The 21,726-nt window shown below is 43.5% G+C and overlaps 1 protein-coding gene across 3 annotated transcripts in view; it reads left to right on the top strand.

Annotated features, from left to right (window-relative positions):
• The window catches only part of LOC122456118 (transmembrane protein 104-like), a 94,890-nt gene that overhangs the window by 15,739 nt on the left and 57,425 nt on the right, over positions 1-21,726 (top strand). For all 3 annotated transcript variants that reach the window (XM_043493936.1, XM_043493935.1, XM_043493937.1), the window contains 4 exons: positions 1,294-1,381; positions 3,512-3,589; positions 5,606-5,726; positions 10,522-10,621. In XM_043493936.1, coding sequence (XP_043349871.1) covers positions 1,294-1,381; positions 3,512-3,589; positions 5,606-5,726; positions 10,522-10,621 — 387 coding nt within the window. The remainder of the gene's footprint in view (positions 1-1,293; positions 1,382-3,511; positions 3,590-5,605; positions 5,727-10,521; positions 10,622-21,726) is intronic.

Here is a 21,726-nt window from a genome sequence, read left to right as displayed (position 1 = left end):
AAAAAATCCTTAAACCCTACTGCCATCTAGAGGTGCAAATGGGAGAAAACAGACCCACATACAGCAAAAGCCCAACAGCTTCAGAATTTGCCAGGCTGATTTCCAGAGGTGTTTAAAAGTGCGTGACTGAATGCAGTGTATGGAAGTGTGTATTCACTCATCCCATGCCAGATCATACTATGCTCATTCAGGCTATGAGAACGGAACAACATTTTCTGTTCTTACAGTATTTTATTCTGAGGAGGATTCAGTTCCCTGCTTTGCCACTCACTTGCTGTGTGTGATCATGAGCAAGTCACTTTCCTTCTTCTGTGCCTTCCTTACTCCACTCTGTCTAGAGCACAGATTCTTTGGGTTATGAGTGGTCTCTTCTTTGTGTGTGTGTGTGTGTGTGTGTGTGTGTGTGTACAGCACCTAGCACAATACGGCCCTGAATCTCATTTGGGGCCTGTAGACGCTATTATAATGCAAATGAAAGAACTATGAAGCTTGATGTATCTTGTGCAATATACTAGTTGAGACCATTGGAAATGACTTGTGCAGCCACAGGCTATGGTCTCTGCATGCAGCAAGTATGAGTCTCAGCACCCTGTGCGTCTGCATAAATAGACGCAAATGGCTCTCAGCAGCAACAGGGACGTGCCCACGTGCCTCACTGTATAAAACATGCTTTGCTCCGCACACATACTGCATAGTCCTTTCCCCAGTGATCCTTATTACAAACATGGGCTCAACGGAAAAACTTAGACTAGACATGAGCTAAAGCCAGAACCTCCAGTCTGATCCCATTTGAGTTTCAGGGGGTGTATCTGGGGAAAAAGAAAGGCAGGTTAAGGTTAAAATCCCTGGGTTCTAAACTGCCCTAATGGGTTTGGTTGCAAATCAGGGCTATAACGGGAAGAGGGCCTCTTTTCTACTCCCAGTTCAGATTCAGCTGACATTTCACAAAAAATAGCTCAAGTGATTTCAGTGGGTCAAATCCAGATGTTGGGCCTGTTTCTCCTCTCATTTACACTCAAGTAAAATCAAGACTAACTCCACTGGAAACAATGGAGTTGCACTGACATAATGAGAAGAATGAAGTCCTTAAAATCCAGCCACAATTTTACCTGTAGCCCAAATTCCAGGCTAAATTAATTCAGATCCAGATCTAAACTTCTCTTCATTGTCCCATCTCAGTTTACAGTCTGAGTGAGATGATTGACTTGTCAGGACTATTTTTGCAGTATCTTGTTATGAATGAAGCAAGCATGCAATCTTCCAGAATCAATGTGTCTTGTATTTCTCCCCTAGTTACATAACTGTGACCTTCCTGATTGAAGTAATGTCCTCTGCAAATGCAAGAGTTGTTTGGGACAGGAATAATGACAGCCACAAAGAGGTGAATCTCTTTGCTTTTTTACAGTTTTTAAGTATTTTTCTTGAGATTAAATTAGTGCCCCTCTCCATTTGTGATATAAGCAGCGGTGCTCAAGTGAGTAACCTCCAGGTTTAAGCAGGAATGGGGGCAGAACCTTTTAAGGAAAATTCTTTGACTCTGGACCTTTACTTCCCTACCTCTGTCTGTCGGTGTCCAGATTTGTTGACCTTTGGGCTCTACTGCAAATGTGATTTTTAAAATTTTAGTTAAAAATTGTCATAGAAATACTCTCCATTTCTTTGATCAGTTGTACCCAGAACAGATTCCCAAAGGTAGTGGTTTCTTCCCTGGAGCTCAATTCAAGAGATCTGGGCTCTTCTCCAGACTCTGTGACTTCAGACACTTCACATCCTCCCTCTGACCTCAATTCCCCAACTGTACAGTGGGGGTGATAACACTTCTTTTCTCCCATCCTTTGTTTGTCTTGTCTATCGAGATCATAAACTCTTGGGGGCAAGAACTGTTACTTGCTATGTTTGTTCAGTGCCTGCCTTAGGTGCTGGTGTAATGCAAAGAATAAATAACCACATTCACAGTGTAACCTGGAGGTCAACAAATCTGCTGCGTGGGTATGTATGTATCAATATGATCTACATGCACATTTATAAAATGTGTCTGTAATACGTAGACTGAATTACCTTGTAATCTTGCCTTTTGCAGCTGGATAGTTGCTGTAGGTGGGATTTGAATAAGGAGAGCATGGTGACCTTGTGGACAAGTTCAGGCAGAATACTTCATGCATAGAGGCAGCACGGGAGGTGTTTGCTGGAGTAGAGGACAAACAGCATGTCAAAGCTGGCAGAGTTATTTTAATTAAAATGCCAAAATTCCTCTGTCCCCAAAGCTTTTAGTTTAGCTTTTTTCTCTAACCATAGGTATAGGGCCTGTGAATTCTGCTTGTATTAATGGAACATGAAAGTCTCCAGTCACTGCCTGTGAACTTTGTGAATAACAGAGCAGAGCAAAGTGGCTTTTTTATTCCTACGCAATGCTTGGAGTGAGTTTGACTGGATGATTTGCGCTTATCTAAAATAGTTACTGCTTCAGTAGCCCCATCTTGGCTCATCTGGAGTGTTTCATGTAGTTCAAAAGATATTGTATCTAGTAACATTCCCATTCATCATTTCATTAAACTACATAAAAGCCCATTAACCTAATGTTAAAAGTCTGACTTAGAGCCAAAAAGGCAAGAGCTTTCAGAGTTAATGGCAAAACCTGGGGCTGATAAGCTCTTCCTTAACTTTACCATGTGTGTGGCTATTGTAGCAAGCTACTGCATCCTACCTAGCTTTTTCCCTCTGCTCTCCCAGCAAGAAAACAAACAGAAGGTGTAAAGATTTCATGCAAGTGTAGGAGATGCATCATTCAGCACTTGTGCCTTGTGTGTTGACTATATAATGCCTTAGTGTACAGATCTGTTCTATGCTGTATTGATAATTTTGTTCTGTAATATATGTACTGTTCATATGGAGCCTGATCCAAAGCCCACTGAAGTCAATGGGAGTCTTGTGGTTGACTTTAATGGGTGTAGGTCTGGTTTTAGGGCCCATTGAAACCATTGGCAAGACATGCATTGACTGCAGTGAGCTTTGGATTTAGGCCCTTGATTTCTTAGATATATGTACACAAACATCAATATTTTGAAATTAAATTCTTGACTAAAATAGCAAACTATGGATCAAACTCTCTTAAAAAAAAATCATGCAAAGTTCCACCACATTCATAGGCTGATTTGATCCATAAACTTGTCTTGCATGCTTTTTTCCATATTATTTTTTTTACAAACGAAATCTACACATAATGACTGGATGTTGTACTATTTCACTTTACAAGCAGTGAGAAGGTTTAATCACACGCAGATGACACTATGCTACAGTGGATGTATAATTCTGAATACTGAAGATTATAGCTGTATTGAATATTGCAATCACCTGTAGTGCCATACTCTGTGAATTAGATGAATTAGATCTTCTGTGGAATATGGACATCAGTGTAGCTACATTGATTTACACCGGCTGAGGACTTGGCCTTATTGTTTACTATATTTACAGCTCTGCAAAGCTCCACTGACTTTCCCCTTTGCATTTTTAGAATGAAATATTGAAAGAAAACATTCCCATGTCTGCAAAGAGAGGAGAAGAGTCCACCAAGTCAAAGGCCCTTCATTCAGTAAGTTTCCCTTTAGTAAGAATTTTTCCTTGGATTGGATTCTTTTGCTTGAAAGGGTAAGGGCAGGGCATCCCTTATCCTTCATTATAGCTCTGAGGATCCTCTCCATTATCAAACATCTCATCAGAGCTACCATCCTTTTAGCTGAGAGCACTGAGAGGTTGAGAGTATATCGATCCTGCTCCCCAGCTGGTAAGTAGATGGTTCTATTGCACCATAGCATACAGGAGGAAGAACTGGTGCCATGTTTCCAACTTCTGATGGATGTGGTGAGCCCACACAATTTTCCTTGTATCTGTTTTGTTTTTGAATTTGGATTCCAGTGTAGAAGTCTGAACATAAACTGTGTGACTTCTTACAAAACCTTTGAACCAGGGATGGCTGTTTTGTTCCTATGCAAATAAGACCTTTCAAAAATGTCAAGAAACCTCAAGAATAGTCAATGTCTCTGACACCCTAGATGAGTGCTCTAACCACTGGGCTATTTGCTGTTCTAGGGTGAGACAGAGTGTCTCTGGGACCAGAAATTCCATCCTGGACGTGAAGAAAGTTTCAATGAAATAATACATTTTTGCAAAAATATTTTGGGGTTTTTTTTGACCAAAAAAGCTTTGTTGAAAATTTTGGACAGGCTCTACTTTGAACCAAATATAACCCAAAGTATAGAGAAGAATCTAGTTAGTACTGCTGTATTATCGTCTTGAAGTCATATAGAGTCTCAACCTGATCTGAAGTCAGCGGAAAGACTCCCAGTGCCTTCAATAGACTTTGAACCGTGCCTTTTAGTCTTACCCATTAATCACATGAATTTAACTTTTGAGAGCCAACTGGCAAATCTGAATATTAAGAATTGACTCAAATCCATCAGTTATGCAGGACTTAATAAAATGCTTCTCATTTCAAATACATTTTCCTATTGGGCTGGTGAGCCTGTGGAATTATCAATTCTACAGGGAGAATGAATAATTTTATTTTTTTATTCCAAGGATGTGTATTATATGACTATATTATGTGTATACAACACACATATTGTACAAATATATATTGCGTATATACTATAAATATGTCACTGTTATAAAAACTGTAAATAATAACTTGAAGGTCAAAAAATCTTGTGTGTGTACACACATATATAGGGTGTATATTATTATGTGATTATATCATGACTTAAGAGGAAGCTATTTGGCTAGTAACAAGAGAAATTAAAAAGTGAGTAATTCACTACAGAGGTCTTCGGAATATGGAATATAAAGTACATAGTGGTCCCTTAAGTGATGTAGGAGCCCCGTTAAGCAACCTGTTAGTCGTGCTGAGATTAGTCATGAAAAGGGATTTTGTAAGAGCCCTTATGTCTTTAAATTCTGTTGGAGGCAGTGTTTGGGCCCTGCCACACCTATGGTGCCTTAGGATCCTTGGAGGGGAGACCTCTGAAGAGTTCTTCTCACACACACTCCCCTCAGTTAAGTTTGGGACATATCCCCAAAGAATCATCTTGCTAAGGAACACTTCCCAGAATCCCTAGGCCTGCTCTGTGCAGAGTAATGCAATAAAACACTATTATGTCTGGGGAGGGTTTTTTCACGCCCAGTCTGTTGTTTCACAGTCCCAGTCAAAAATGCTAAGGCCAGCTCTGAACTCTGCACCCGCAGCAGTGTCCAATTCCAATGGTGATGCCCAGTTGCAGGTTGTGTGTTCATGTTTAGTGTACATGTAACAACCCCTCTCCCATCCCACATGGGTTGCCAGCAGGATTTGAATTGAGAATCTTCAACATCACAACAACAAACTTCTATCACTTGAGCTAAAAGACAGGTTTCAGGGTAGCGGCTGTGTTAGTCTGTATTCGCAAAAAGAAAAGGAGGACTTGTGGCACCTTAGAGACTAGAGTATCTCCCTTGTCTTTTATAAATAGTAACTTGTTGTCCTCTAGTGGAATGCAATACCTGCTTTGCCAGTGTGTTACATAGAGTACACATGATCAGAAAATGGTTCTGTCCCTTTTATGTTCTCTTGAAGAAATCCTCATCAAAGTACGTTTGCTGCTGCTATTGCCTGCCAGATGATCCAAAACCAAGTGTGTTTGATATAAGTGAGCTGCTCTCTCTGACTGACCTGACTAAGATGTACTTCAGTACAGGTAGGTTTCCTGGATGTATTTTGCCTTCCCATTTTGCGTTGGAACTGATTCTCTGGGAAACTTTCAGAGTTATTCTTTCTATGTCCACCTTCACAGGATGGAGCTGGATTAGGTTGTGGCAGCTTAATGTGTTACTGGCTCTTTCAGCAGAGCACTTTCCCAATTCTAGTTACATTTGTAATTGCGGGTACAAGTAATTGCATTTCTTGAAAGTGTTTGTCAGTAAAACACCATACGAAGTACTTTCTGGATCCAAACCAAGCCAGTTTCTGAAACTGAATTGCTTCCAAAATCCTCTAAACTTACTCTGCTGCAATGTCCTAGAAGTTTCAAACTTTGTTGTTGGATACGTTTCCATTGCTTCCCTCACTCCACGGGGCTTCCAGCAATGTCTTGTTATGTTCCTAGGTGGTGTCTCATGAGCATATGTTCTGAGGCGAGCTGATTGAAAAATAGAATTTCCATCCTGCAGGAAAGTCTATTGTTTTGACATTTTGAAGTGGTACATCCAGATTGGGAGAAAATAGCGAAACTTTCTGAGAATTAAAAATTCTGAAAATATTTGATTTGGAAATGTCAGTGTTTTATTTTGGATCAACATCAATCTCTGTGTCTGAGCTGCCATGGTGCCTTGTGGAGTTTGTAGTTTTAGGTCCCTTATACCTTTCTTCACCCATATGGGCCTTGCTCCGTGATTGCAGTATATTTCCCATGATACACTGTGGTCTCTCTGTGTGACTAAATTGCCATGGGACTCCCATGATGCTCTGCCTTTTGTAGCACTCTTAGCCTCTTCTGTGTGATACTTTCATACTCGGAGATAGGAAATCTACCACTCCACTGCTGCCCTCCTGACATAATCCACCCATCATAAGTCTTGATAGTTCTAGCATCGGTAACTTTTCTGCAGTAGACATGGAAACTCCATGAACTCCAGGTGACTTGGATCAGGCTTCCTGAGAGCTGGCTCTCATAGCGAGCTGCTTGTGAAGGAGGTATGTAGAAAGAAACGGATAGAAAACCTGGTAGCTGATAACAGAGCAGCTGTATTTGCTATTTTCAAATGACAAAACAGAAAGCAGGATAACTTAAATGATGCACAAGGTGAAACAACATTAAAAGCAGGGAGGCAGCATATAGGAACACTGCTATTCACACAATGCTGAAACATGAGGTACTATTTTTGTACACTCTTAATAAACTGATTTTATTAATTTTGACTTGAAAATCGGAGGAAATCTGAGCCATATACTACACAAAGGAGATATGTTTTGCATTGACTTCAATGGGCTCTTGCTTGGTTACTTTTCAGCTGAAGGTCCTGTTTGATAAGAGTGAGAATAACACCCAAGCCATGAGAATGGCTGGCTGGTGTGATGTCACAGGCCTGGTGTGCTTGGGGAAGAATTTTGACTGAACAACTTTCTTTTCTCCATGTATATAGTGAACCATGTTCACAAAAGTATCCCGGGCCAGATCTTCAGCTGTTTAAACTGGTAGCTTCATAGACTTCAATGGCATTAAACCAGTCTACATCAGCTAAGGAACTGGCCCCCATGTGGAAAATACAGGCACTTATGCAAGGTATAGTATCCTGTAGAGATAGGTGTAACTTTGGCAAGCGGGTAAATGTTTTCTTATAGTCAAAGTGAAATCAAACTACTGATTTTTCACACAAAATTAAAAACAAACACAACTAAAAAGAAATCTGCACAGGGCCCAAACTGCACTAACAGGAACCACCCAAGTATCTGAGCCTGTCCAATTCTTTGATGTGTTTATCCTCACAACACCCTTGTAATGTGGGAAGTGATGTGGGAAACTGAGCCGTAGAGTGACTTGCCCAATGTCTCATACACAGTCTGTGGCAGAGCTGAGACTTGAACCCAGGTCTCCCAAGTCCTAGATTAGCATCCTAACGAATCATCCTTCCTCTCACGGACTTCCTCTTTCAGTACACCTTATGGGATGCCCTTGAAATTCATACTTGTTTGCTGCTGTCCTTGGAAGTCATTGGCAGTGCTCCTGAATGGCTCTGTGACTGTGATTGTTGGACTACAGACCCAGGAGGCACAGGATTCATATGGTCTGCAAATTTCTGTGCCCCGCATGCAGAAAAATGCAAAAGAAATCTGTGGCGGGATACGCATCTCTTCCCCGGCAGTCCAGGTAGCGCGTCTGTTCCAGTGTGCCTGGAGCAGCCTCGGAGATGCAAATCACTGCCATGGGAGGGGGGCTGGGCATGTGTGCCTGCGAGGGACATGTTGATCACCATCAGGGGGCGGCTTGCCTGGGGAGGGGCGAGAGGGAGATATGTCTTTTTATTATACACAAGGAAGGCTCTGTTCCTGAAGCAGAAACGTAGCAGCCTGCCTGTTTGTTAATTGATCTCATTTTCTGAGCCTGCCTGCGGAGTAACATTGTTAATGTTCCTACTGTTAGTTAACTTTTCCCCAGTCTCAGTCAATTCCCCCAGCAGCATGAAACCTGTAAACGTTTTAAAGCCCCTACATTGCCAAATTTCAGAGTAGCAGCCGTGTTAGTCTGCATCCACAAAAAAAAGGAGTACTTGTGGCACCATAGAGACTAACAATTTTATCTGAGCATAAGCTTTTGTGTGCTAGAACTCACTTCAGTGTATTCAATGAAGTGAGCTGTAGCTCACGAAAGCTTATGCTCAAATAAATTTGTTAGTCTCTAAGGTGCCACAAGTACTCCTTTTCTTTTTGCATTGCCAAAGTGATGTAGAGCCTTATAAATGATAGTAAGGGAATCAGCTAGGAAGATCTGTGTGCTTTCTCACTTTTTTCCTGTGCCAATGGGGTTAGATTACAGCTCAGGATTTATTTTACTTACCCATTTAAAAAAAAGACTTTGAGGGCAAATAAAACGTTTACCAAGCAGTCAATAAAATGTCAGGACAGTCAGAAGCAAACACTTCCCAAAGTACTCAGCCAGGTCCAGGACAACGATTAGCAAAACTGTATGTCTTTCATGTATGAAAGAATGAGTAATTTAATTTAAAATAATGTCTTTTTTTTTTTTGGGCTGTTTGGTGTTCTCTAAAGTAATTTAAATGAAAATCCAGGATTATAACTGCAGTGCAGAGTATTAGTTACCATGTATTTGTAACTTAACTTTCATGTATTTAGGAAATGCTGAATAGTTATTGTGACTTTTTTTTGTATTGTAGTTTAAATAAATTACCAAAACAATTGAAACTGGTGTGATCATATTGCATTAGTCTGACAAATAAAATATGCAGAATTTTTAATTTTTCAGCCCAGAATTTTTAATTTTTGGCCCAGAATCTCCCCAGGAGTACCTGGTGGGAACAGATGACAAGAAAGGTATTTGTACAAGTTGCATGACTTTGCTTAGAGGCAGGGGTGTAGCCATAGGTGGGTTGTGGCCCACCCACTTAGCATCCAGGCCCTCCCATATCTGAGCAGGGGTGTAATGCTGCCAGAGTGGCCCGGAGTGTCACTTGGGCACTTGAAATCCAGGACAGACCTATGCACCCGCCCTTCAGAAAGCTATGCTCTGGCAGCTCTGCCTTGCCATTTTCTGAGCTGCGGGCCAGAGTGTTCCTGGTGCCCTTACCTCTCTGGGCTTCCCAGCAGGAGCACTCGCCGGCATGCAGCAGCCACACATGACGAAGCGGAGAGGAGGGCACTGCAGGCACACATTAGCGCCTCAACTGCTCTGCCGCCCGGCCCTTCTCCGCCTGGATGTACCATCAGGCTGCTAATGCATGGGAGGTTGGGGGGGTATGGGGGGGAAAGTATTTTAAAAGAGGTGATGGTAACCACCACTCCACACGTGGGGCCTGGGTCCTGCCCCACGCAGAACTCAGTGTGGGCCATTTGTGCTGGGAAATGAATCCCGTGTGTGGTGAGGGGTGGCCACCACGTCTCCCCCTGCTGCCGCTGGATGGGGAATGGTTGGGCCACCACCGGCAGCTGGCTCTGAGAGCAGGGGTGCTGTGTCAGGTTCAATAACATCCAGTGTCGCATTTGGCCCCTGCGCGCGTGAAGCGAGGAGGTGGTGCCATGGCTTCCCTCAGGAGAGGTGAGATGAGAAGGAGCTGCTGGCGGTGATTGCCCAAGGTGAGGCTTGCACATGCCCAGCTTGGCAGGTGAAGCCCTGTGTTTTGGGGGGCACCAGGGCTAAGAATAAGGTGTGGCGTCGGGGGAGAAGCTGAGCTAGCACAGTCTGTCATTGCCTGTCTGCCTGAAAGTTGGGGATCACCCAAATTTCCACTCCTAGTTATGCCACTGCTTAAAGGTAATGAGGATGCACATCTGCCTCAAGTCTCCCCTTCCATTCTCCTGCCTTAGAGTGAAGTGATCCTTTAAATTAAGGAAACAAAGGGCCAGATCCTTTGTGGGTAGAACATGGCCAGTCTCCACTGAAGTCAAGCTCTGTGTCGAGATTCTTATCCCCCGTTCCTTCATACTAACAATTTCCCTTTCTTCATCTCTCCTTCCACATGTGCCATGACCAGATCCTCAGCTGCTGTGAATCCAACCCTTCAAGTTGAGCAGAGGATCTGTCCCATACTGTTTTATTTATACTGATGTCAGTCTACACCCGCAGACAGAGGAAACCTCTATAGTTCTAATCTATAGATCTAGCTGTCTATTTTGCTTCTGCCTGTCTCATCTAGGTCTGTGCGTATTATAGCATAATACGCCATGCCATCAGTTTCCACCCAGCCATTTTGAGTAGCCATGCGAAGTAAGAAATAACGAAGTCTGAATCAGTTTCATGTTTCTTTTGTTTTCCTTGGCAGCTGGAGACCTCCTGAGTCGAATTATATTGATGCTAGGCATATATGGATCGTTGGCCATGTTCCTGACCATGGTACCTTTCAGCCTCACAGAACTATTCTGGTCAGTAAGAATTCATAAACATCAGCAGAGACGGTGGGTCCCCTCCCTCCCAACAGCAGCTCCAACTGCATCCATGTTAAACGTAGTTTCCTTTCAGAGGCCAGTAAAAACCAGGTGCCGACTTGGGACCACCTGTCACCCTACCGGTGTCAAGTCTCCGTGGGGCAAAGACTGTGTGGGGTAAAGGGGCAGGCAAGGAAGTGGATGTTTAAAGAGATACCAGTGTAAATAGGTAACTGTAAAAAGGTTCCTTTAAAGAGCCATATTTGATAGAAATGTATTTCCCCTATTTAATTCAAGGATGTTCGCATGTCTGAGCTGGTCGTGTGCTTTCAGGTATAGCTGCTGGGGTTAAGAATTGCCATGATAGCTGGCCATGGGAACGATGATTAGCGCACTCCCTGCTGCAGAAGTTGAGGATGACTACAATCATGACCCCACTTTGATCAAAATGTAAAGCCCATCCTTTACACTAGCCTTGTCATGATAATAAAGAACAAATGGACCCAGCTATTCACTCTGGGGACTAGGGAGAGATGCACAGATTGCTTGTTGGTTTTAGGGAATTTTGGTAAAAAAAACCCCTGAGATTGAGTTGATGAGCATAATCTAAACACCTAGGGCTGTATTGTAGCATATATTTTTAAGAATTCTCAGTTGATTTTAATGAGGAGCTCTGCTTACAAACTGAGGTGATGACACATCCCCTAGATAAGGTAGATAGAAATAGAATCTAACCCTTAATGCCTTATAACTTTGAGCACTTCATGTGCCTGCTAGACTTGGCAAAGACAGTCTTTAATTCTCCTCACACCTTCATGATGTTGCAGCGGGTGGTGGGGAGTTTGTTAGATTCACCAAAAATTTTTTTAGATAGCCACTGAGCATGCACAGAACTGATTTTTAATTCCTTACCACATTTTGATTCTCCTACCCACTCCACCTTCCCAAAATTTGTACTAGGACTGTTTACAAGCAAAGTCTCAGTTCATACACACAGCTTATTTTTGAGCTGTCTATGGTATCTAGCCTGTCTACAGCATCATCAAGCCTAGCTATTCAAAAAGCCTGAGACAACCCCCTCAAAATCACAAGATCTGCTTAAAAAATCACAGGATATTAAATACATAAATCTTTTTATTTGTCTTATGGGTGTGGAGCCTTTAGGGACCACATTTTCAAGTATTTCTCTGCAATTATGAGAGCTAAAAACTTAAAAAAAAAAAAAAAAAAAAAAAAAAAAAAAGAGAGAGAGAGAAAGCTGAGGTTCTCACACAATAACATGATTCCTGGAGGTCAGGATTTGTGAAAAACCGTAAATATTGTGATACATGCAATAAAATTGAGAGTTGTTGCTCCTCTCCATAGCGTCTGAATGTCTCAAAGTAGGGTCCTATTAAAATCATGGCTGCGAAAAATACAGCACGGACCATGAAATCTGGTCTTTTGTGTACTTTTACCTTATTCTATAGGGTGAAAGTATACAAAAGTACACAGCATTTCTCAAACTGGGTGTCCTGACCCAAAAGAGGGTCGCATACCTATTGTAGGGGGCTTGTGGTATTGCCATGCTTACTTCTGCACTGCCTTTAGAGCTGGCTGGTTGGAGAGTGGTGGCGGCCTGCCAGGCGCCCAGTTCTGAAGGCAGCACTGCTGCTAGCATGAAAAGTGTGTGATTCCTCTGCGATTGAAGTAGACCCCTACCCACAAGAAAAGATGGCAATGATTTCTCTCCCTTCCTTCCTTGCCCCCAAGAGACAGACTGACATCAACAGGAGTATTTTTCAGAAATGTGGGAATATTTGAAAATGACCTTCTGATAGAAAATGTTTTATAGCTTCACTTCAGCTTTTGCTGCCAGTGAAGAGTAAAATGTGGCTAAGTCTCTGTATATGTGCAATCATAACTGACTAATCATTGAAGATTAGGGTTGGAAGAGACCTCAGGAGATCTTCTAGTCCAGCCACCTGCTCAAAGCAGGACCAACCTCAACTAAATCATCCCAGCCAGGGCTTTGTCAAGCCAGCCCTTAAAAACCTCTAATGCTAGACTATGGGTCAGAAATAATACAAGCATTCTGAACTTCTGCATTGATTTCAGCCTCATTGCTAACCTTGTAATAGCTTTAGGTTCCCACTCAGTGATTTTATGTCAAAAGATTTGGGTGGTGGCTACAGTCCTAGTAACAGCCACAGGAAGGAACAGTTGTTTGTGGTGGTGAAAGTATGCTTCGGGAGATAAATCCAGGGCATGGCATACTTAGAGATGGCATCAATGTGGTGTTTAAACTCTTTTTTATCTTTTGAGTCCCCCCTCGCTGTCCCAGCCAAAATAATACTTTGTCTGGAATGCAATGCAGAAAATACAGTACACATTTGATCCCCATGCACCATTTTAAAATACTCTTTATTAATGATGTATTCTTTCCCTCACTATAGTCTGCAGCTGGGTTGGGGAGCATTTTCAAAACCTGCTCATCTTTCAGTGCAGGAAGGCCTTTAAACAAACTGGCTTTTTCTTTGGCGTGTGAAGTGAGTAGGAAGAAACCCCCAGTTTGAAGACATATTAGTCCAGGAATGAATTCTAGGCCTTTCAGTGTGGTGGTGGGTTCTTTTTTGTGGTGTTACCTTATTCTCCTCTTGAGCAGCAGAGGGCAGTGGTGCTTCAGCAATACCTTTGTGTATTTCTGCTGTTGGCTGAGCGTTACCAATGGCAGAGAATTTGGTTCCCATCCTGCAAAGTGCTGAAGGCAGCATGAGTTGAGGATGCTCAGATCCTTTCTTTAGGTGCTCAGCACCTTTTAGGGTGAGATGCTTTGTTTGAACCAGCACAGGGAGTGCAAAACTATGAAGAAAAAGGAATTCCAAATTCCTTCACAAATGGGGTATGATCTTTGTGCTGGCTCAGCTGTAACTCTGCTAAGTCAATAGCACAATGTTCTTCAACCCTTTGGGATATCAACAGGGCACTCCACTAGTTCAGACTTTTCTTTGCATGCCTACTCGTCGGTCACACACCGGTACCCAGCTTTCACATATTAGACTTTAGTTATAAGACGACAGCCTTCAAGAGAAGGGAAAGAAGAGGCTTTGAAGTTATTACGACTTTCTCACTGAAAATTGGAGAATTAAAGATTTGAATCCTCAGCTGGTGTAAATTAGTGTAGGCAATGGGGTTACATGAATGGAGTTATTTATGTTGTTTCACTAGCTGGCCCTTGTAGCCCACAGAGCTAGCTTTAGCATTTTATTTTACTTAGCAGTAAAACAAGGAACCTACAGGCCTGTATCCTGTAAGGCATTGGCTTAAGCAGTTAGCATAAGGCTTTGAGGTCTATGAACTTTGGCATAGATAAATGGCTCAATGGTCACCCTGAGTTTTGGGGACCCTGGGAATAGTTTGTACAAAATGATACCAGGTAGCCACAGGAACACTGAACTGATACTAGACTTGGATATTTTACGATAGAAAGGTTGGCTGATGCTTAACCACGAACTTGCCTTGCCAACAAATTGATGAGTATGGTAATGAGCTAAAAGCATTAATATGCTAACCCATAGGCTAAAGGCACCCCAGAATTATTAGAGTGAGGAAGTTAGAATATGGACAAGGGAATCTGGGCATTTGAATGAATATTCATGACAGCCCCTGGATCCTATAATAGGCCAGACCGCCATGTAAGAAGGGACTGATCTGATCTGGATCTGGACCATCAGACTCGTTTGGCATGCCAGGGACAAGGCAAGACCCTTGTCTCTTACCACCAGATCCACAAGGAAGGTGTGAGTGTATGCAAGGAATGGTACAAGAAATAACATTAACTGTGTATTACGGCTGTATCTTTATATGGTTTGGAACTTTTCTGTCTTTACTAATTGTGCTAATAGAAGTGGTTAAAGCTTTGCTTTGCCCTCAGTGTGAGTGTCATCGCTGTGCACTCCAGGGTTCCCAACCTGATATTGAGCTTCATAATTTTGATACTGTTGTGTCTAATTCTGGGACTAGAACCCTACAATCCCCCAGCTCTTTAAATTAGCATTAATTGGAAATCTATAACAGTCATTAACCACTAAAGAACTGGGTAACACCTTTTATATGTAAGTGAAAGGCAATGTTAAAACCAGTATGCCAGATACTCAGCTGGCATATGTTGGTATAGCATCAGTGATTTCTAGGGTTGCCAACTGTCTAATCGCACAAACCCAAACATCCTTGCCCCACCCGCTGCTCTGACCCTTCTCACTCCATCCCCCCTCCCTCATCACCCACTGTCCCCCATCCTCACTCACTTTCACTGGGCAGGAGGTTGGGGTGTGGGAGGGAGTGTGGGCTCTGGGCTGGAGGCGAGGGGTTTGGAATATGGGAGGGGGCTCTGGGCTGAGCCTGGGGGAGGGGGTTGGGGTGCAGGTGAGGGTGTGGGTTCTGGGACGGAGTTTGGGTGTGGGAGGGGGCTCAGGGTTTGGGTGCAGAAAGGGGTCCAAGGTGTGGCCTCTGGCCGGGCAGTGCTTACCTCGGGCAGCTCCTGGAAGCGACTGGCATGTGGCTGTGGCTGTGGCTCCTAGGCTCGGGGCAGCCAGGCGGCTCTGCACGCTGCTTCTGGCTGCAGGTGCTGCCCCTGCAGCTCCCATTGGCCATGGTTCCTGGCCAGTGGGAGCTGTGGTGCCGGTGCTCGGGGCAGTGAGCGAAGACTCCCTGATTGCCCCTGCCCATAGGGGCCGCAGGGACATGCCGGCTGCTTCCAGGAGCCATGTGGATCCAGGGCAGGTAGGGAGCCTGCCTTATCCCCTCTGCGCCGCCGACTGGACTTTTGGCCTATTAAAATCTCCCGGATTGCTTTCAATAGCAACCGGGAGATTGAGGCCGATTCCAGGAGACTCCTGCCCAATCCAGGAGGGTTGGCATCCCTACTCTGACTTCAATAGAGCTATGCTGATTTTCATGAGCTAAGAATCTGGCCATCCATCTGAAATATTTATGTTCATTTCTGTGGTATCTACAGTAGACACTCAATACGCTGTTTTAAGTGGCACTACTATTGTCCAAGGGAACTGAAAAGCTCCATCTCTTTGGGATTCAGTATCTTCCACCCACCCTTGTTTCCTTCTTTCTCTCTATTTTATCTGTCTAGATTTTTATGTGGTTCCCATTGCCATGGTTTCTGAGCACCCCGCTGCTTACTGCTTGTCTTCTCTTTCCCCCTCCTCACTATTTGGCCATGAGCAACTATGAAAGAATGGATTTTGCATTGTGCTTTGAAAACATCTAGGCTAGAAATACTGAGTTCGGAAGAGCTAAGCTAATTGCTTCTAATTGTTCAGAGACTAGGGAACAGTTAGTTCGGTTCTTGTCATTTCCGTGGAGATGCTTTATTCTGGGATTAATCAATGTTTTTCCGGAGGAGTCAGACTAAGATCCATGTAAAATCTATATGCTCTTTCACAGACATACCTGGCTAGTGTGATTATTCAGGGCTAGTAATGCTTTTGTCTTTATGCTGCTCCCTCAATTGTCGGAACAAGAGATCCAGAAAAAATATAAAGCCAAGATAAGCTATTGTCAAAGATTCCTTAGTGGCTTGGTTAATATTCTGTAGATTCTCTTTTGTGACCCATAACTGATGATCCCATCAGCACTCATCATTTGGTGCAGAACAGTCTATTCCTGGGAGTTTTTCAAAAAACTATAGACTCAATAAAACTCCAGGAGGGCAGTCACTATAGTCAGCCAGAACTTTCCCAGGTCCTTAGCCCTGTTTACTTGTGAGGCACAGGTTGGATACTGTGATGGACACAGAATACAAAAAGCAAAGATGAAATGAGTTACGGCTGGATTTTTTCAAAGGGGCTGAAGGGAGTAAGGCTCTCAAACTCCATTGTAAGTCACTGGGGATTTGTGGCTAATTCCTTTAGTTCATTTCGACCCCTCCCTCCCACAAAGGTCAAGGCCAGATAGGAATTTAGAGTGTAGCCTGGATGAGAGAAAGAGGCATGAATGAGTGTGGCAAATTACAAGTCAAAGGAAAAACCACTGGGACCCTCTGGAGGTAGTGGTAACCACTCGTGAGGACTGTTGAAATGTGAGCCTCTGTTGAGGGAGAGGTTGAGGGTGACTCCCGTCTTCTACACCTGTCTTACCAGGCACCACTGTACTGTCTGAAAGATGGTTGTGCCTAACTTGCTGTCAAATTGCCCATGGTATTTGTCCCCTCCCCAACATACACATCAGGAACCGCCCCTCAGTTTTGTCTCGATTTAATTTTAACTTGCTGTTTCTCCTCCAGCTGGACAGTGCAGTAGCCCAGGGACCATCCTGAATGGGATGACTGAGGAGGAAGGTGTAGAGTTCTGTATCGCCAAAAAGTCCAGATGTGCTTGGAAGTGTGCAGCCACTATCAGTGATGAGGCAAGTCCCTGCACTCTGATTGGCTAATAATGTTCCTCAGCCAGTCAGAATACAGAGAGTTGTAAAGTGAACGGTTAAGTAACCTGAAAAAGACAAAACTGGGTTTGCAGATTTTCCTCCTTCTTTGTGATGTAGAAAGAAGGCCCGAGTAGCATTTTTTCCAGCTTCTTTTATTCATAAGATATCTGCCCTGTTTTTCTTGGTAGATTCTGTGGAGAACTGGGAGGATTATGGCAATTAGAGAAATCATACAAGTTAAATTGCCAAAGGATGAGATTTGTAGTCAGACTCTTTGAGCTTGATTCTCATTTATATCTCATTTCCTTAATGCTCTGGTAGTGTAAAAGGGCTTTAGTGTGAATGCGAATGAAGCCCTTAGTTTTTTTTCTTGTTTGCTAACACTTGTTTAACTCGAGTACCTATTAAGCACTCGGGGAGTAAAGATACAACACATCCATCACTGGATTTATGGGTCAAGACTGCTCACATTCATACCTAAGGCTTCCAGCAAAACTAAAGACCTTACTACTTTACAGTCCTTTCGTAGGTGAAAAGAACAAGTGTTTTGAAACCAGACTAAAACTTTCCAGCTTTCTTGATCCATATAAAGAAATTTAAAAAGCCCAGTCTGTTCCAGTGCAAGTCACCTTTAAAATCCACTTTCCTCAAAGCATGAATGTCTGTAAAAGGTGAGCACAAAAGATTCATGAATGTGGCTGAAGGGTATTTGTTTAAAAATTTGAAGAAATATTAATGGAACATGCTTTTTGCATTATTCACCCGATTCTATTATTTACTGCATTTTCTTGCTTGAGCATCAATTTAAAACCCAAAGAAAGGATTGCATTTGTGGAAGGTAGCGCTGTGCTGAAAGTCTGCCTTTCAAATAAGGTCTCTTTGCACAGTATATTGTTTGGCTATTTCACTGTTGCTTAGTTAAAAGGCTAATGTGTCAGGCTGGATTTTGACATTGGTTTAGGAGAGAGGAGATTCATATTCATGCTGCCTGCTCTCTCCATAGCCCTGGTTTCAGTAGATTATCTTCTTAAACCTGAAGCTATCCTGCACTGAGGGGAATGTGTGGGAGTGGGAGGGTGAGGTGAATGAGTAATGTGTACGAGTATGTGCAGTGGGCTCTCAGAGCTGGCTTCAATGAAAATAGATGAAGGTGACAGGAGTCCAGTTAAAAGCAGAACTTGAGCTAATTCCCCATCTAAAGCCAGTGAGTACTCTTGGGAGGGATATTTTCCCCTTGAGCACATTGATGTAATACTGCTACAGGGGAGTTGTGCATACAGGTCCTGATCCTGCAAATGTGCCCATGTGAAAATTCCACCTTTGGTTCTGGTTCGCTGCCCTTCCTCTTGAAGGGGCTGGGTTGTCAGGGCATATTTGGTAGATGGGTTGCTGCTGCTGGGGTTGGAAAAAAAGAACCTTGATTGGTTATGGCTGCATTCACCTGTTTACCCTCAGGCTGCAATAGGCTTCACCACTGCTCTGGGAGGAAGGTGCTAGTGGATTTGCAGCATCTATCTTCCCTGTGCCATTGCTCCCTTAACCCCTCAAACTAAGTGCACACGGGGTGCACGTCCCATGTGTGGGCTGCTCCCTGTACTGTTCAGTGGAATGAGCCCTGTTCCACTGCATCTGGGGCTCTGCATGACCATGGAAGAGAGGGTTAGGATTTACTGCCAAGAGAGTAACATCCAGACCCCCTGAAATAACACTGTCACTTTCAGCCGGTTATACGCATGAATCATTTAATTGTTCCCTAAACCCAGTCCACTGAGATGTGACACAGCCTAGCCCAGCCCAGCCATGTATGATTACAATCCAACTCCAGCACTGAGCAACATTGCGGCCAGTTGCTTGCTGTTGTACCTATCGTCGTGTAGTCTGGTGCGGGACCACCTTTGCTTCCCCTTGAGCTGAGGCTCATTCAGATGGAAAGCAATCATGCTAGCTTGGTGAGGGACTTGCCTTATTTATTACACTGGGTTTTGAAAGACTTCCATTTATTTTCAGGGTAGTTCTTTAATAGATGCTGTGTCCTTGACATCTCTGCCAGTGGAAATTCTGTAATCTTATCATTCCTGGCTCGCTGTTGTAATGCCTTTGTCTAGGCCGGTGTAATCAACTGGTGGGAATTTTTGCACAGTTCCACTTTACAAGGAACACAAAGAGTAGAAATTGAATAATATCCAATCCCCTCTCCCTCCCCCCTCCGCAAGGAAATTACCTCTTATGTTGTCCATATTACTGAACAACTGTGGCACACTGAGTTACTGAAGAATTGTGACATGAAGGCTAGCACTCTACACAGGTGTTAAATAATCATGACCATCACTTAAGTCCCAGTTCTGCAATGTAATGCATAAAGGCTGAAGTTGTTGGGGTGCCATTTAGGCATGGGGGTCTGCCCACTTGTATTCCATTACAGGATCGGGGCCTTAATGGTTCATATTCTTAGCTTATTTTTCTCTTATGTTGCTGTTCCTCTTCGGGTGTGTCTATGCCACAGAGAAAAACCTGGGCACCAACTCTCAGAGCCCAGGTCAGATGACTGGTGCTTGCGGGTCCAGGGCTGGAGCCTGGGCTCTGAGATCCTCTCCACTTGTCAGGCTCCAGTGCAAGCCCGAATGTCCACACTGCTATTTTTAGCCCCACAGCCTGAACCTTTTGAGCTTGACGCAATTGACGCAAGCTTTGGGACTTGGCTTTTCTTTACAGTGGAGACGTACCCTTGGTGTTCAGCTTGTGCGTGTGAGTGTGAGAGAACAACTCTTTGCAATTTTTTTGCTGTGCACCACATCTCTACATATCGAAGGAGGCTGCCCAGCTGCAGTGGTAGCTGTCACTTTGTTAGGCATGTTCAGTGCAGCTGGTTGGAGGAGCTGCACACTGAGACTTTTCCATTATTTTTTCTGGAAAACTAGAATGGGAAATATGTCTGGTTCTTTTGTTATAGATTCCTAGTTCTGTTAGTGGTCAATCAGAGGGAGGATATGGATGTTACGGAGGCACTCCTGCGTGGATAATATTTCCATTGTCCTATTTCAGTGAATTGGTGGAATGTGTGCATTGGGGGATGGGATTTGGCTGCCTTTGCTGTACTGCTAGGTGGTTATCCTAGGTAGAGATTTTAAAATCATCATGTAGGGATAGATTCTAAGGTTGTCTCAAACAGCTCTGGAAACTCCAGTCCTGAATTCCCTGTAGGCAGACCCCTGGCACTTCTCATTGACTCACTACAGGATCCAGGCCTAAATCTGTGCCTACAGAGTTCTTCTTTAATAAGAGTCTGTGAAACAGGCACGCAAGAGACTGGATCCAGTAATGATACCAAGTGACTATTCAACCATGAGGGGAGGGATAGCTCAGTGGTTTGAGCATTGGTCTGCTAAACCCAGGGTTGTGAGTTCAATCCTTGAGGGGGCCATTAGGGATCTGGGGCAAAAATTGGGGATTGGTCCTGCTTTGAGCAGGGGGTTGGACTAGATGACCTCCCGAGGTCCCTTCCAACCCTGATATTCTATGACTGGTAATTAGTGCCACTGATTTTTCTCACGTCTCAGTGTACGGGTGCCAAACTCGTGCCCAAAGACTGAAGTGTGCGGGTCAGTGACACTTTGGCTGAAGGTGAACTTTAGACAATAGGGTAAGGTAGGCAAGCATTTCTCTTTAAGGGTGCATAAATATTCAGGAGCCAAACTAAAAAGGTTCTCATCTCGTCGTACAAGCTGTTTGAGAGCGTTGCTTATTCAGTCACAGGAGTCTTTTAGTGCTTTAAAAAAAATTGCCACAAAACATCTGCAGTCTGCAAAGAGCTGTTCCAAAAAGCACCTTGTCGGCATTAGTCTGTGATGCATCCCCGAAGGATTTATTGCCTTCAGTTGGCTAACTCTCAGCAAATCCCCCTTCTTTCGTGTAGATGGCACTCTAGAGTCTGGAAAAGCCTTTTGCAGATTACTGTGGAGTGCAGACGTTTTAGCAACTACTGCAAAGAATCTTGCCTTTAAATTAACCTTAGTCAAGCTTATTTTGCATGAATGGGGAAGCGAGAAGAAGCATAAAGGGGGAACAATAGGACATCAATGCTACGTCTAAAATTGTAGGAGCTAAATGAACATGAGAGAAATACTGTCTATGGCTGGAGCAAATGCAAGTGCCTTCAAGTAAGTGTGTGTGTGTGTGTGTACATGTAAGAAATGAAGACCAATGATTTGTTCAGAGGCATTTTAATATGGGCATTTTCTCCTTAAAGAACAACTCCCATGTATAAAGTCCCATTACTCGAGCACACACATTTCTTGTTTCTGTTCCTATTTTTGATCCTTTCCTTCAGCTTGTCTGCTGAATGTTCAGTCTCCTTGCTCTGACTCTGCCACTGTATATATTCCCCAGGTCATTATATATTGTGTATATATAATGGCAAGTAAATAGGGGAATTTGAGGGACTGGACAGAGGAAGATCCCTAATATCGACAAAGACGCTTGACTTGTTTCTGGCACAAGTGAGGAATTCTCCTGAGAGCACTTGCTTACCCAGTGGTGGGAATCTTTCTGGCTATTGCAGATTTATTTTTCCAGATACTCTAAGACCCTATCCTGCAGGGAATTCCACATGGGTGGACCCTTGTGAATGTGCAGAGCCCCGCTGAGCTCCTGCCGCTCTTCCTCAAGGAGAGGCTATTGAGTGGGAG

This window comes from Dermochelys coriacea, chromosome 10 (assembly GCF_009764565.3).
Source record: "Dermochelys coriacea isolate rDerCor1 chromosome 10, rDerCor1.pri.v4, whole genome shotgun sequence".
NCBI lineage: Eukaryota > Metazoa > Chordata > Testudines > Dermochelyidae > Dermochelys > Dermochelys coriacea.
The sequence above is the reverse complement of the archived record's forward strand: the minus strand, read 5'-3'. Positions and strand labels throughout refer to the sequence as shown.